Below are 14,736 nucleotides of genomic sequence, written 5' to 3' on the forward strand. Positions count from 1 at the left end.
TCATGTGAATCTTCACCATTTAACACCAGTTTCATATGAGTGTTGTTTAGACAGTCGTTCTAGACAACACCGCCAGATCAATATCTGTTACATCATACAAGTCATGCAGCATTGACAGCTTGTTTAAATCAAAGCCAACAGCAGCATGTGGCGTACTTGCGGGTCAGTACGCCGTCAGCGCTAGCTCGTCTCTGTACAACACAGCAAGAAAGACATCTGCTGATACAATACTGACCCCTTCCATAGAAAGAAGAGGCGTGTTCAGAGCTGCCCAAAAAGCACAGTTCATGTGACAACCGCCCGACAAGCAGATAAACCGTCAAAGTGATAGCTGCACCTCGCCTATCTTAACCCCCCCCGGGCAAGCTAAGAATAAGCACTGCATCTACCAATAAGAGGGCCACGCTACTTACTGCATCCAGATTAACGCCATCTCGTATATCTCCTGCGAGTATGCGGCAATCCGAGGGAATCCGAGTCGATTGGGTGTCGTTCTTCGCGTGTCGCCGTGTATCACCTGGTTCGTTGCGGCTGAGTCTGCTTATTCTCCGTTTCTTTCTTCTGCTCCCTCGTGCAAATGTCCTTGGACCCACGATGCTAACCGGAGTGCTGTGAGAACGCAATAGATCGGAATCAAGATGGTATGAGCGTTGCCACCTAAGTCCATTTTCAGAGCTAATATCCTGATAGAACCCAAACTCGGAATATGAGTATCCCTTTCTTGAGGAAGTCTTCACTCCGCCCGAGAATCCAAAACTCGAGTATTTCCCCCGATCCCCAAATTGTTTATCAGCACATCCTGAGAGTATTCAGCTTCATCTTCGTCCACGGCCTCAACCCCCGTGGTCGGAATGACCACCCCTTCGAGACATGGACTCATCCCAACGGGACGTTCTGGCCCCGCGACTTCCTCCCGCTGGATGTTCCCCAGGCTCGTGTCTTCGTCTACGGATATAACTCGAATATTACGAATCCGCAGACGATGTCCACGGCGGGGGTCAAAGATCATGCGAATACTCTGTTGAATTTGTTGGATATGGAGAGGAGTCCGCAGATGGTTGGTCCTTCTTTGTGCGGTACTTTGAGGGGTTGCGTTTCTGGGGTCGATAAAGAAGATGGCACAGAAGGGGTGAATGTATGGCTAACGTGATGACTAGAACACACGACTGCCGAAAATCATCTTCATCGGACACAGTCTAGGCGGCTTGGTCATCAAACAGGTAAGCCATGTTTGTACCTCCACTACGGAGTCTCCCACGAGAGAGAAAGAGGTGCTAAGGACCAGGCCCTCCTAAATGCCCAAGAAGACCCCAAATACGGCACTATCCGCAGAGACACAGCCGGGCTGGTCTTCTTCGGCACACCCCACCGCGGCACCAAAGGGGTCGAGCTCGGGAAAATCGCTGCCAAGGTCGCGCGCTTCGTTTCCAAAGGCCACGCAAGCAATGACCTTCTCGACTGTTTGGAGCAGAACTCGCTCTTTACCCGCCAGATGAGCAGTCGCTTTTCGCACCAGCTGGAGGATTATAAGGTTATTTCGTTTGTCGAAGGGAAGGAGGTTATGCTGGGTGGCGCTGGACCGGCTTCTCTTAGCCATGTAGGTATGTCCCAATCAAGGTACTGGATGGTACTAACTGTGTAGCTCGTTGTTGACGAGGAGTCGGCCGTCCTCGGCCTCCCCGGCAACCGTGAAACACGCCTCAAGCTCGACGCAGACCACTCGATGATGTGCAAGGTCAGCGCGCGCGGTGCCATGTACAGGCTTATCAAAGGCAACATTAAGCAAATAGCCGACCAGGTGCTCGTCACCGAGCAGGGCTTCATCACCCAGCCGACGTCTGCCTCGCCACAGGGTCCACCTCCGCTACCGCCTCGCATAGACGCTACTAACAGTAGTACGTCGTATCCAGCGGCACGCACGCCGCAGCCTGGGGCCGTGCAACAGCGCGTCACGGGTGTGTTGTACCCACCTACCGACAGCGACCCCCGATCGGTGAAGGCGGCGCAGCTGAAATGTGAATGGAACTGGGACGAGGCGCGACAGGTGGAGTACGCTCTTTTCCAGGAGCATCTGCGCACGCTCGGTGCAGACCACCATAGCACACTGCAGGCGGGGTACAATCTGGCGGAAATCGATGTCGAGTCTGGCTATCTAATGAAAGGAGCGGAGTGGGCGGAGTGGGTGTCCAACAATAGCGCTCGCGTGTTCGACCGTCGCCACCCCCTCGCGATGAAGGCCGAGAGTCTGATGGGGGAAATTCTCTGCGCCCAGGGAAAGTACCAAGAGGGCGAGTCGGTCATAGCCAATGTCCTCGCCCGCCAGCAGATGGCCCCCGGCGTGGGCGAACAGGACCTTGACACGCTGGAGACGCGGCGTCGGCTGGCAATGGCATATGACAATCTCGAGCGACGGCAAGAGGCGGTGCAAATGGGTGAGAAGTACCGTCAGAGTTTGGTCGCTGTGCTGGGCGATACCCATGTTCGGGTCATCAAAGCGGGGCTGTATAGCGCAGAGCTGGTGATTGAGGCCCATCGCGCAGAGCATGGGAGTTCGCAGGTCGTCATGCGGTTTAACACCGCCGTGCAACAGTCCTGTGCGTCAATCTGTCAGATTGCACGCGACGTGGTCGCGCTTCTAGGTGCGCGCCACCCGCTGTCGATCTATAGTTTGAGAATTGAGGGTGCTGCACAGATGCTCGACCATAGCTGCGGCGAGGCGTCCGAAACTCTCCGCCGCGCGCTGACCTTGGCTGAAGAAGTCCTGGGCACGGAGCACCCAGAGACGCTGGCTATTGTGGCACACCTGGGTATGTCCCATTATGATTTTATGGTCCTCTGCAGCCATGTGCGTCGAGCTAACGGACCAAGGCATCATGTACGCCTCACAGAATAACGACCCCCTCTCATTCAACAAAAGTGCCACCGGCTTGAAACTCGCCGTTCCATGGATCGAGCGCTACTTGCGGTGGGCGGAGCACCGTAAGGGCCAAGGAAACCCAGAGGTGCAAGCCTTGTTGAAAATGCTTGCTACTCTGTATTTCGCAAAGCAGCAGTATGTGGAAGCACAGGGATACTACGAGCGATTGGAGGCGTCTCATCGGGCGAGTGGCACGCCCATGCCGGACGAGGCGGCGAATTTCATGCAGTTGTGCCGCATGAATACGCGGTATTTGACTCCGACGCGGTCCCCCCGGGCAGGAGGGTTTGAGAGTATGTTGGCGGCTTTTCAGAAGCGTTTGTAGTGATTGAATTCTGATTCCTTCTGATTGCTATGGGGTTGATATACATGTTCTGCTTGATGCGATGTAAAGCGATCGCCAATTCAATTGCCATTGTTTGGCCAATTTTATGTTAATGTTCACTATAATCCATATGAAAGCAAGATATACCCATGGTACTATGGAGCTACTCGTGTTGTGAAGTAATTTGTGACCCGTGGACGGGCTGGCATGGTTGATTAGGCTTTGATATCACTGCCCCTTGTATGATGTCGCGAAGTCAAGCTGTATCGTGGAAGGGGCATATGTATGCATGTATGACGAAATGAAGAACCTCAGCAGTCTCTCAATTTAATCAGGACGTTGAGGGATACTCAGGGTCAAGGCTTGTGGGTCCTTGGCCGGGAGGGATAGAAGAGTGGACAAGGGGTGGTGATGTCATGCATCATTTCCGAACATCAAGCTCGACCACATTCTTGCCATATGTTCATTTCACGTCAGCAGTGACAGCATGTAAACTATTGTCGATTGCATTGCCAAGGCCACCAATTCCAGATCAGACAGTTAAAATCAATACTGACAGTCTGTGGCTGTGATGAACCACGGGGTCGGATTCGTCTTGTATCCTAGAGCTTGGTGATTGGGTCCCTTTCCGACATGTCGGGCTATGGCGTCGCAACCAGTAAACATGTTGGCAATAGACTTTGACCTGCATTCAAACTTAGTTGTTATCTAAGTTTATGTCCAGAACCGTGGGCGCAGCCCATCCGCGCTGCAGTGGTGTTGCCTGATGCCCGTCATCGATCAATGTTTCATGACCGTGCCTTTCATAGCCATCTCTAGACCTACCCCTTGGAGTGGCGATGATATATCGATGAAAGCATTCCATCGACCCACCACATCGAAATATCCCCGGTCATCCGGTTGGTCCAGCTAGTTGTGTTTGCCATGGCGTCGTACATATGAACCCTCGATCGGCCATTGTAGCGGGCATTGTGCTTTTCCCCGCAAGCAACCATGAAGATCTCTCTGGTAATTCTGACGAGCGTGGCTCTCGCCCACGCTGCAACAGTCGACGTCTTCCCTCGTGCGTTTCCAAACGCCCCAGACGGCTATACACCCGCCAATACGACATGCCCGGCTGTCAAACCAAATGTTCGATCGGCGAGTAGACTCTCGCGCAATGAAACGAAATGGCTCCAGAAGCGCCGAAAGGAGACTGTCGACCCGATGAAAGAGTTTCTTGGCCGGCTAGACCTCGGTCCTTTTGATGCAGTGTCATACATTGATAAGACCGCTAAAAATGTCACCGATCTGCCTAACATCGGCTTTGCAGCTAGCGGTGGTGGCTATCGCGCTATGCTGAACGGCGCAGGGGTGATAAAAGCCTTTGATAATCGCACGGCAAATGCCACTTCAAAGGGCCAGCTCGGCGGACTGCTGCAGGCGTCGACCTACGTCGCTGGGCTGAGTGGTGGCGGCTGGCTCGTTGGCTCCATCTTTGTCAACAACTTCACCACGATTAGCGACCTGCAGAAAGATAAGCGCGTATGGGACTTGCAGACGTCGATCCTGGAAGGTCCTAGCTCCAAGTATTTCCAATTTCTGTCGTCGGTCAATTACTGGGAGAACATTGATAAATCGGTCAAGGGCAAGAAAAACGCAGGTTTCGACGTTACCCTGACCGACTACTGGGGTCGCGCGCTATCCTACCAGTTGATCAACTCGTCGAAGGACGATGGCGGACCGAGTTACACATGGTCGTCCATCGCCCTGAGCGACAACTTCAAAGATGGCGAGATCCCCATGCCACTCCTTGTCGCGGATGGGCGCAAGCCTGGGGAGCTGCTGGTGGGAAGCAATTCGACCGTGTACGAGTTCAACCCGTGGGAGTTCGGGAGCTGGGATCCCACGATCGCTGGCTTCGCGCCGCTGGAATATCTCGGGTCGAAGTTCGACAACGGGAAGTTGAACGACACCTGCGTGCGTGGATTCGATAATGCCGGCTTCGTCATGGGCACCTCGTCCTCCCTATTTAACCAGCTCTTACCGCGCTTGAACAGTACCAGTATGCCGGACATTTTGAAAAAAGCCTTGGAAGACATTCTTAAAGATCTCAGCAAAGACGACGAGGACATCGCTGCTTATGCACCCAACCCTTTCTACAATTACCGCAACTCGACGGCCACCTATGCCACCACAAATGAGCTAGACCTCGTCGACGGCGGTGAAGACGGCCAAAACATCCCCTTGCACCCGTTGATTCAACCAGAGCGCCACGTCGACGTCATCTTCGCTGTGGACTCCTCTGCCGATACCGAGAATAGCTGGCCAAACGGCACCAGCCTGGTGCAAACGTATGAGCGTAGCTTGAACAAGACCGGCATCGCCAACGGGACCGTTTTCCCCAGCGTGCCGGACGTGAACACCTTCGTCAACCTCGGCTTGAACAACAGACCGACTTTCTTCGGCTGCAACGGCTCCAACTTCACTGGCCCCACTCCCTTGGTGGTCTACCTCCCGAACGCGCCCTATACCGCAGAGTCCAATACCTCCACTTTCCAGTTGTCGTACGAAGACTCGGAGCGAGACAACCTTATTACCAACGGCCTCAATGTCGCCACCATGGGCAATTCGTCCCTGGATGCCCAGTGGCCCAGCTGCGTCGGGTGCGCCATCCTACAGCGCTCCACCGCACGCACGGGAACACCCCTGCCGGACATTTGCAAGAGCTGCTTTGCGAAGTACTGCTGGAATGGAACCGTCGACAGTCATCCGCCCAAGCCGTACCAGCCCTCGATGAAGTTAGGCTCAGCGGGCTCCGGGAACTCTGCTAGTACTAGCTCAGGGGCCGCTGCAGGTGCAGCGAGCACTGGCAGTGAGTTGGTGAGTAGCGCTACGGCGTATGCGGGCGCCGCTACGAGCATTCTGGGTGGTTAGTTTGTGATTTTATGTAGCTCTCTTCTTTGGAGAATGTATAGTCGTGCGTTGGTTGGTGAGACATGGTCGGGTCCAGGTCTGCTAGGGACTTGAACCAATGTGACATATACATGAATGATTCGCGCAGCGACCGGTGTTCACAGGACGCTACACAAAGTAATATGACTAGGGCCAAACAGAAAAGTCCCACTGTTCAAGTAACGAATGACACGAGAAGGTTGTCACGGCTGCGGAGTAGGACGACCACGTGGCAACCTGTTTCTAGAAGTTTTCTGTGCCACGAATCCTGTTCGCTCCACTGATGATCCGGGCCTTCTGGACGATGAGTGGTGGTGTTTGGGCACGGCCCGCAAGGGCCCATGCCGATCAGGCGCGCTGTCGTGCCCGTCGCTCCACTTCTGGGATACATAGTCAGTACCTGGCCCCCCAACAAGACGTTGCATTCCCACTCACCGCGCTCATCAATACCTGCAGAGGAAGGACAACCATGGAAAAGCACTCCAGGGGCTCGAGCGTGGGCCAGCACCCGAAACTTCTTACCAGGGACGCTCCCCAGAGGAATAAACGCTTCCAGTACTACGAGTCACGGAAACAAATGGCTCATGCGAAACGACGCTCCAGGGAAATAGACCGCTCCCTGAAGGAAGACGCCCGCAAACGACGCTCCCAGTACGTCGTCTCTATCGATGGTCCCCATGATTCCGGCCCTCGCTTCGCTCGTCAGCTTCAGATCCTCATCTCACACGGCCTCCCTCCTGACCAGCGCCTCTCACACAAAGACAACATCCGACGATCTCTACATCAGGCCCTGTGCAGTGCCGCCATTGCCGCCCGTGATGAAACCAAGTCTCCAATTACCACCACCACCAAAAGAACCGCAGAAAAGATTCTCACACAACTGCCCAATCCCAGCGAGCTTGAGCTAGGGTGGCGGCCATCGCGCGACACGGTAGCTGCAGCGCTCTCGCTATGGAGCGATGAAGGTTTGCGAGAGACATTAAAGAGCAAGCGCGAGCCATGGGTACCAGAAATGGATAGCTACGCCAGGTATGCCAAGTCGTACTCCCCTCATCAGTTGACATAAGTGGTCCCAGAAGGTGTCTAACACGGGCCATGAAGCTCTACATTTCTCCCCGAAACATGTTACTTTCTCGCCCACGTTGCCCGCATCGCAGACGCCGCATACATTCCAACAGATGAGGACGTCATTGCACATCGCACCCACATCCGTCCAAAGGTCCTTGATCTGCTGCCTGGGCTGACTATAAACAGCTTGACGTTCCAGCCAGTGTGCATGCGCGATGTATGCAACCCGTCTCGCGGCCGCAACTGGCCGCATCTGTCTGCGATCGATGTTAATTTGTACGTAATTGATTTAAGTTGTTATGGGAGTGATGATCCCGACGGGTTGTTCGATGGGACCTATATGCCATTCAAGGAGGCCCTGGTCACAATGGAAGATACGGCTACCAGCCGGATGGCGAGTCCGCGGGTCGTGTTCGTGTTCGTGAACGTGGGGTGGTTCCGAGCATTGCAGGGGCGGGTCCCCTTGAGTAGGTATCTCGATGGATACCGTGGACGAGGTGGCGATGAGGCGGTCGAGTTTCTGGAGGCACATTGTAGGGGTTTAGGCCGGGACTCGAGTCGGAAGCGAAAGGTGGGTGTAGTCTGGATGGAGGATGCGTTGGATACCCGGGGTGTATATAAAGTCATGCAAGAAGTAAAGAAAGAGGTATCGAAGGAGGGGACACCGTGGAAGAGAAAGTTGAGGATGCAGTGAGAGTGACGTCCAGCTGGTTCTCGATGTCACTGGATACAGATTGCCTGAACGGGCATCAGGCAATGAGGCAGGCAGGCAACATCGCGATAAGATAAGATTAGATAAGCCATGGTCTCTTTTCCCCCACTTGTCACATCATCTTCCCCTCACAAACATCCATCGTCCTCCTTCACCTACTCATAGTCTATGAACAAGACTACCATGGGCTCTGTCTCGCCGTCCTTTACGGAAATACCGGTTCTAGACTACGGTCTCTCGACGCAGCCGGCGACGCGTGCCCTCTTCGTCGACCAACTCCGCAATGCCCTCGTCCATGTGGGCTTCTTCTATCTGGCCAACGCCCCTGTATCTCCGCAAATCAGGGATGAACTGGTCAAGAAGACAGTGGGGTTGTTCGATCTCCCACTCGAGAAGAAACTTGAAATCGAAATGATCAACAGTAAACATTTTCTAGGCTATTCGCGCCTCGGTGCGGAGGTAACAGCTCGGAAGTTAGACCATCGAGAGCAGTTTGACGTACGCCCAGCCTTACACTTACTTGATGATCTGAGTCCGTACTGATTGAACACACAGTTTGCCACGGAACTCCCTGCCCCAGGGCCAGACGAGCCCGCGTATAGAAACATTCGCGGCCCAAACCAGGTACGTTTCCGTGTCCCCCTTGCGGACAATAGAGACAGACGGTAAACAATCAACATAGTGGCCCGATGAATCCGCTATGCCCGGTTTCCGACAAACAATTGAGGGCTATCTTGCAGAGCTCCGTCCCGTGTCTGATGCATTCGAGGAGCTCATCGCCGAAGCCCTGGGGCTGTCCCCAACAGCGCTAAAGCCGTATTTTGACACACCGCGCCAACACAAGATGAAAATCATCAAGTATCCACGCCCAGCCACAGATGCAGAGAGCCAAGGCGTAGGTCCACATAAAGACTCTGAGTTCCTGACATTCCTATATCAACCTACGGCGCACCCAGGCCTCGAGGTCCAGAATAAGAACGGCGAATGGATCCCTGCTCCGCCGATGGACAACACGCTGGTCGTGAATATCGGTCGTGCGTTGAGCGTCATTACGGGGGGCGTGTGCACCGCCACTACTCACCGCGTCAGTCTCGCACCGGAGAATTTCGTCGCCGGTGGCAAGGAGCTAGGACCGCGGTTCTCTATCCCCGTCTTTCAGGGTATGAGCTTGGAGTTGTCGGCTGGGGACATCGCACTAGATATCCCGAGTCATATTCGAGAGCTGGTCAAGCATGATCATGTGCGGTCGGATGCGGAAGGTACGTTTAATCGGAAATTTCATGGGAAGACGGGTGAGGGCACACTTGTCCATCGGGTGATTAGCCATCAGGATGTAGGGAGGCGATGGTATCCGGAGCTGTTAGCTTGGGCGTTAGAACAGCAGAAGTAGTCACCAGTATATAAATACCAATACTGCAACAACACGCAGGATGTAGATTATCTAAAGGTGTTCTAGACCAGAAATGGACTGTCAAACACGGTCGGAAAATTAAGACAAGCGGAAATGACATCCGACTTGACCGGAATATATTTCTCCGCCAAAATTCCATCAATGGCATCGATAGCGTCAACCAAGCATGATATAAGGATCAGAACCACCATGGTATCTCAGAATCAGAACAAAACTACACAGACGAGGAAATCATAATGTATCTCTTTCTTAGGGCGCTAGTAGTGGCACTCCCTCTGGCCCAGGCGGCGGAAATATACGTCTCCCCCACCGGCGCAGACACCGCAGCCGGGACAATCGACGCGCCGCTCCAGTCCATCCAAGTAGCAGTTGACCAGGCGACTCCGGGAGACACGATATACCTACGCAAGGGGACATACAGTCCATCGTCCAACATCCAGGTCACGAAAAGTGGGACGGCGTCAGCACCATACACGCTTCGTGCGTACAAAAGCGAAAAGGTTACTATCGACGGGGAGGATCTTCCTGGGTAAGTGGATACGCTTTACCTTTGTAATACTAATTTACTGATTCAGGATACAGCACACCTGCAGACTTAGACGCCTCTCTCCCCAACGAAGACCGCGGCATCATTCACGTCCAAGACGCAGATTACTGGGTGTTTAGCGACCTTGTCCTTGTGAATGGCCCGTACGGAGTGTATGCGCGCGATGCGTCGAACAACCGCTACGAGAGGCTCGTAACGGCGAATAATTACGAGACTGGGTTCCAGATGCAGGGTGCGTCTGCGAATAACACCGTGCTGTATCTCGACTCGTACGGGAATCGGGATCCGCGCAAGAATGGGGAGAGTGCGGATGGGTTTGCTTGTAAGGAGGGAGAGGGCGAGGGGAATCTGTTGAAGGGCGCGAGGTTGTGGGATAATGTTGATGATGGGTTGGATCTTTGGTTTGTGCTTTCTTTTTATACCCTTCTTGCGCACGTTTGGTCGACCGTTGAGACTGGGCTAATTGCATGGTAGGGAGTTCAAGTCGGCTGTGACGATTGAGGATACCATCTCATGGGGGAATGGGTTCAACCGGTATGATGATTCCAAAAAACAGCCTCCTGATTGCTGCAATCTTGAAATTATCGGCATTGACCAACATAGATGGGATTTTACCCCGTTCGAAGGTGACGGCAACGGCTTCAAACTCGGCGGCGGCGACGACGCAGACATCGGACCGGCCAACCACGTCATCACGAACTGCTTTGCGTTCAACAACGCCAAGGACGGATTCACCGATAATTCACAGCCCGGAGATTTCAAGCTGACCCGCAACACCGCGTGGAATAATGCCAAGGTCGGATTTAAATTTGGGACGGCTGTGGCTACACTGACTGAGAACGTTGCGGCTGTCAATGGGGAGAAGCCGACGTCATTTAGTGACGGGCAGGTTTCCAAGGGCAACTCCTGGGATGGAAGTGCAAACTGGGGCAATAGCAGTTTTGTCACAGTAGACAGCGAGCCGGTGAAGGGGGCGCGAGAGGCCGATGGTAAGATCGCCAGCAGTTCGTTCTTGGTGCCGGTGTCTGGGGAGGAGATTGGGGCTCGGACAGAATGGGCTTAACCGGAGACATCGTGGCTTGGGACGTGTCATGGCGAATGGGGTGGATTATTTATCCTTCAGTGATCTGGCATATGCGGGGTATGGGGCTCAGTCGGTCAGGCGTACTGCTCCCTGCATGATCTGTCCATGTAGTGATGGTCTCGTGGAACTCCTTCGGTGTATTGGTCAGGGGCTGAAAAGGGGAACCACTGGATTTTGTGGGTCATATATAAGCATAGTTCCCTGAAAAAGTAGGAATGATGAATTATTTACCCGGTAGAGCGGACCTTTGTTTACTACAATTACCCGGTTGAGTTCTAGTTATCTGTATATTTGTAAATATATTGTGGACTAAAGTTACCACTCCGGTAGAAAAGATATCATGACACTTTTGCCTCTGTGAATAATATCATCTAGATTGCAACATATATTTACCCGTATTTTGCTTTCTCGTATGATCCATGAATTCTATTAGTCCGATTCAAAACTTTACCATTTCCACTAATAACCCTTCAACCGCTATGTTCCAGAATACACGAGGCAACAATTGTCAAGGCCCTCATCACGGGGGTTTGCGTGAAGCCACCAATTTAAGCGGCCGCCAACCAGCAGAGATTTCACCGACTATTGAACACTAAAATCCCGGATACGACCGTGCAAAGTTCAAAACTCCCAATGCCCGACAAGGCTGAGTCCTTGGCCGAGGCACGCTAAGCTGTGGCTCGGCTGTTTTCACCCAGGGCCTCTATTAATAACCTCGTATTGGCGACTAGTCCCCTAGACTGGGCCAACCACGCTCCGGTTTTGTTGCTGACCCTGGTCAATCGTTTGTTTTGCGAGCCTCATTACAAAATTCTCTGTCGAGGCGCAATTTCAGAAACGAGTCTGTTCGGCGGGCTTAGAGCCTCATTCGACTGTATATTACGGGCCTGCGCCCCGGACGCGATCATGTCCCCCTAGATTTTCACATCTTGACCTGATCCTGCCACACAGAATTTTCAACCCTATTTTCCCTGCGTAAAAATGGCTCCACGACGAGGTGGGGGTGGAGGGTATTCCTCCGGTTCACTCAGCGACAGCTGTCCTGGTGGTTTCGACACCTGGTTTTCCCAGGCCTCAATCGCGTTCCCTGCGCTCTACTGCGTGGTTTTCTTGGTGTTTTTCTTTCTGACAGGACGTCGAGCACGGAAGGCCAAGGCTAGTGGTCTGGCCCAATTTCTGACATATCTGTCTCTCACCTTCGCTTTCGTGTATGCATCCCCACCGAGTTACCCTGGATCAAGCGACTAACTTCTGTAGCCACGTGGTCCTACAAATTGTCCTCGTCGCCCTGGCGCAATGCCGCCGCATTGACTCCATCAGCTACTCCGCCGGCTCGATGGCCAGTGCCTGGATGAATTCGTTGATGTATTACTCTCTGTTCGTGCTCATCCTCGCTCCCATATGCAGCCGAGTGAACAACGGATCCCCCCCCGTCAAGATTGTCACCACCATGGTTCTGGCATTGCTGGGTGTCGTTATGATTGTCTACCTGTCTCTCAACACCCGACTCGTTCATGGTACAATGGCCGGTGACTACGACGTGCAAATCAAATACTTCGTCCATACCATACGACTGGGTACAGCTTACAATGCGGTCGAGCTGGTCGCGATGCTCGTTGCCGCGGGGTTGATCCTGTCTGCGATGTCTCGCGCCCCCCATCTGCGCGCCAAGGTATATCAGCTTTCCTACCGCAGTGGCAGAGTCTTTGCTAACCAGACTGGTATCAGCCCATCTTCATCTCCCTGGTCGCTCTTGTCCTGTCTGCCGTCGGCGTCGGCGCCATCAACCTGGCAACTAACATCACGAACAGCTACACCAGGACCCGGTTTTACACCGAGTCGGCTGTTGCATCGTACATGGCTCAGGTGTTTCTCCAATATTTCTTCTACTCGTGCGCGTTGCTGAGCGCAGTCTACGTATGGTCGTCGGACCAGCTCGATGGTGGGCGGTTCAGCGTGCCTCCTCCGCCCTCTCCTCCTCAGTATCCTGGGGACATGCGCCCTTTTTAAGTGCACATCCATTCAGGGTGTATTTTCCTGTATCTTTGATTTGTTTCTCTACCTATACCCCATATGCATGTGTAATTCTGTCCACGATTTACGTATCTAACTAACTAGTCCAATAATATATACACCAACATTTACTGTATTGTGATCTTTGAATCCCTATCCCACTACACGTGCGTGATGTACTATCATGTGGCGGGAAGAGATATACTGTCGGAACCTCAGTCATAGCAAGCCCGGCAGAATGGCAATTGTCAAGGTATCTTGGTGCAGTGGCTTTCATATACCAATTGTATCCACACAGCTTCACAGACTGGCCTTACTATGTGTCCTACTTTCGGCGACCTACCATCAGAAACAGTGCCCTTCAAACGCCTTTAAATCTACGACGACCTGCCATCCAATTCATCTGAGCTCGTAAACCTTTTCCGATGTCGGCTACAGACGGGCATCCACCCCCTCAACCCCCATGCTCACATGACAAGGTAAACCCTTATCTCCCGACTTGTCTCCCAGCGAGACACTGAAAACAAATCGCTCAATCCTGCCATGATAAGAAAGGAACACCACCCTCCGCGGTGGGTTTAAAGCACTCTCGTCACCATCTGCAGGATCTGGTCGCGCATGACCCACCACGAGGCACCATCTCTACCCCTCCCACGGCTTTGCTCGGAGGCTCTTCCAGTGGTGCAGTTCAATGGCGGAGCTGCCGGAGATCGTCCATGGGGGGTTTTCGTTCGCGCAGTAAAAACGTATCATTGTGTTAGGTTTCAGCCTCAGTTGGAGTTCGATAGGATGGGAATATCTTGAGTTGATAGACCAGGTCCACTTTGTGAGGAGGTGTGTGGGGCATACACGATATCTCAGTGATAGTGCTTTCAGTGGTTGTTCTGGACCGTTTATGCAGAATATTTAATCTAGATAGTTAGTTCCATCTCCTTGACCAGGAAAGTAAACCCCGTGCGCTTGGCTCCTTGGCCAGGTTTGCTGTCTGTTGCGCTTGACTTATCGCGTGTATTGGGTCTGCAGTCTGTAGGATCCCACACCTGCGCTGCAGACAGGGTAAGTGCATTGGTTGGAGAAGCCCGCATTGTTTCGGAGGAGTGGAATGGCTGGTACCATTTGCATTGGCGGATGAAAGTTGGGGTGTGTGATCAGCCAAAATACTAGCAGCTTATTTTACTGCATGTGGCAGGAGCATATAACAGCCTGCAGAATCCTGTTTCATCCTTGTTTTTTTTGCTACATTAGGGCAGACTATCTTTTTTCTAAACTAATTTAATTCGTTCGGGAGGTGAGGGGGAATCGCACCCTGCAGATTAGAGCTCAACACCTGCTGTCAACGGCCATGCTTGGCTTAGACTAGCTCCATCCATATGTGATTAGCGTTTTGCATATTTTAGGGCTGTTGGTGAAATTTCCAAACATTTTACTCCTAGGAAAGGGGGCAAAGGAGACGCCTGGACAAGGTGACAAAGGTAGTCCTTTTAAGCCGGGTATTTAAATCGAACAAAACTATTACTGTCACCACACCAGCCAAGCCCTAATTCCACTTCACCGCGGGTTGGCCTTCTTGAGTAATCTTGCCAACTAGGTCAACTTCTTCCTATGCCCTGCTCGTCCACTTGGAGGAATAATAGTCTTCACATCACGCGCAGCGATAGTAAAAAAAAAAAAAAAAAAATGAAAAACACCAATTGGATCCTGGTTGGAAGCAAAAGCAATAGTATG

At 52.7% G+C, this 14,736-nt stretch overlaps 6 protein-coding genes across 6 annotated transcripts; 4 read left to right on the forward strand and 2 right to left on the reverse strand.

Moving 5' to 3' along the window:
* Positions 1 to 563: 563 nt before the first annotated feature.
* Positions 564 to 3,671, forward strand: BDW47DRAFT_110705 (LipA and NB-ARC domain protein). Its single transcript, XM_024813790.1, has 7 exons — positions 564 to 641; positions 691 to 761; positions 814 to 1,057; positions 1,158 to 1,220; positions 1,286 to 1,597; positions 1,643 to 2,807; positions 2,869 to 3,671. Exons 1-7 carry the CDS (start codon positions 639 to 641, stop codon positions 3,240 to 3,242), a joined length of 2,232 nt encoding a protein of 743 aa, XP_024669243.1. The 5' UTR covers positions 564 to 638; the 3' UTR covers positions 3,243 to 3,671.
* A 413-nt stretch (positions 3,672 to 4,084) lies between these two features.
* Positions 4,085 to 6,260, forward strand: BDW47DRAFT_64399 (lysophospholipase family protein). Its single transcript, XM_024819513.1, has one exon. It carries the CDS (start codon positions 4,236 to 4,238, stop codon positions 6,156 to 6,158), a length of 1,923 nt encoding a protein of 640 aa, XP_024669244.1. The 5' UTR covers positions 4,085 to 4,235; the 3' UTR covers positions 6,159 to 6,260.
* Positions 6,261 to 8,101: 1,841 nt separating this feature from the next.
* Positions 8,102 to 9,503, forward strand: BDW47DRAFT_110708 (isopenicillin N synthase family dioxygenase). Its single transcript, XM_024813791.1, has 3 exons — positions 8,102 to 8,454; positions 8,512 to 8,580; positions 8,639 to 9,503. The coding sequence occupies exons 1-3, from the start codon at positions 8,125 to 8,127 to the stop codon at positions 9,344 to 9,346; spliced, it is 1,107 nt and encodes a 368-aa protein (XP_024669245.1). The 5' UTR covers positions 8,102 to 8,124; the 3' UTR covers positions 9,347 to 9,503.
* A 301-nt stretch (positions 9,504 to 9,804) lies between these two features.
* Positions 9,805 to 10,638, reverse strand: BDW47DRAFT_110709 (uncharacterized protein). Its single transcript, XM_024813792.1, has 2 exons — positions 9,950 to 10,638; positions 9,805 to 9,896 (listed from the first exon to the last, which is right to left on the reverse strand). Exon 1 carries the CDS (start codon positions 10,381 to 10,383, stop codon positions 10,030 to 10,032), a length of 354 nt encoding a protein of 117 aa, XP_024669246.1. The 5' UTR covers positions 10,384 to 10,638; the 3' UTR covers positions 9,805 to 9,896; positions 9,950 to 10,029.
* A 16-nt stretch (positions 10,639 to 10,654) lies between these two features.
* On the reverse strand, positions 10,655 to 11,103 carry BDW47DRAFT_110710 (uncharacterized protein; the record flags this gene model as incomplete). Its single annotated transcript, XM_024813793.1, has 1 exon — positions 10,655 to 11,103. A coding segment is annotated over exon 1 (218 nt), but the record flags the coding sequence as incomplete, so codon positions are not given.
* A 712-nt stretch (positions 11,104 to 11,815) lies between these two features.
* On the forward strand, positions 11,816 to 13,303 carry BDW47DRAFT_110711 (uncharacterized protein). Its single transcript, XM_024813794.1, has 3 exons — positions 11,816 to 12,206; positions 12,256 to 12,670; positions 12,727 to 13,303. Exons 1-3 carry the CDS (start codon positions 11,980 to 11,982, stop codon positions 13,006 to 13,008), a joined length of 924 nt encoding a protein of 307 aa, XP_024669248.1. The 5' UTR covers positions 11,816 to 11,979; the 3' UTR covers positions 13,009 to 13,303.
* The last annotated feature ends 1,433 nt before the right edge of the window (positions 13,304 to 14,736 follow it).

This window comes from Aspergillus candidus, assembly GCF_002847045.1.
Source record: "Aspergillus candidus strain CBS 102.13 unplaced genomic scaffold BDW47scaffold_49, whole genome shotgun sequence".
NCBI classification, from domain to species: domain Eukaryota; kingdom Fungi; phylum Ascomycota; class Eurotiomycetes; order Eurotiales; family Aspergillaceae; genus Aspergillus; species Aspergillus candidus.

Bases quoted from the DNA above. Each gene is read 5' to 3' on its own strand.
- BDW47DRAFT_110705 (XM_024813790.1), top strand. The intron at 762-813 runs GTATTTCCCCCG...GAGAGTATTCAG, and splicing joins CCCGAGAATCCAAAACTCGA to CTTCATCTTCGTCCACGGCC. The intron at 2,808-2,868 runs GTATGTCCCATT...TAACGGACCAAG, and splicing joins GGCTATTGTGGCACACCTGG to GCATCATGTACGCCTCACAG.
- BDW47DRAFT_64399 (XM_024819513.1), top strand. From the start codon at position 4,236: ATGAAGATCTCTCTGGTAATTCTGACGAGCGTGGCTCTCGCCCACGCT.
- BDW47DRAFT_110708 (XM_024813791.1), top strand. From the start codon at position 8,125: ATGAACAAGACTACCATGGGCTCTGTCTCGCCGTCCTTTACGGAAATA. The intron at 8,455-8,511 runs GTACGCCCAGCC...TTGAACACACAG, and splicing joins ACCATCGAGAGCAGTTTGAC to TTTGCCACGGAACTCCCTGC. The intron at 8,581-8,638 runs GTACGTTTCCGT...CAATCAACATAG, and splicing joins ACATTCGCGGCCCAAACCAG to TGGCCCGATGAATCCGCTAT.
- BDW47DRAFT_110709 (XM_024813792.1), bottom strand. From the start codon at position 10,383: ATGCAATTAGCCCAGTCTCAACGGTCGACCAAACGTGCGCAAGAAGGG.
- BDW47DRAFT_110711 (XM_024813794.1), top strand. From the start codon at position 11,980: ATGGCTCCACGACGAGGTGGGGGTGGAGGGTATTCCTCCGGTTCACTC. The intron at 12,207-12,255 runs GTATGCATCCCC...TAACTTCTGTAG, and splicing joins TCTCTCACCTTCGCTTTCGT to CCACGTGGTCCTACAAATTG. The intron at 12,671-12,726 runs GTATATCAGCTT...GACTGGTATCAG, and splicing joins CCCCCCATCTGCGCGCCAAG to CCCATCTTCATCTCCCTGGT.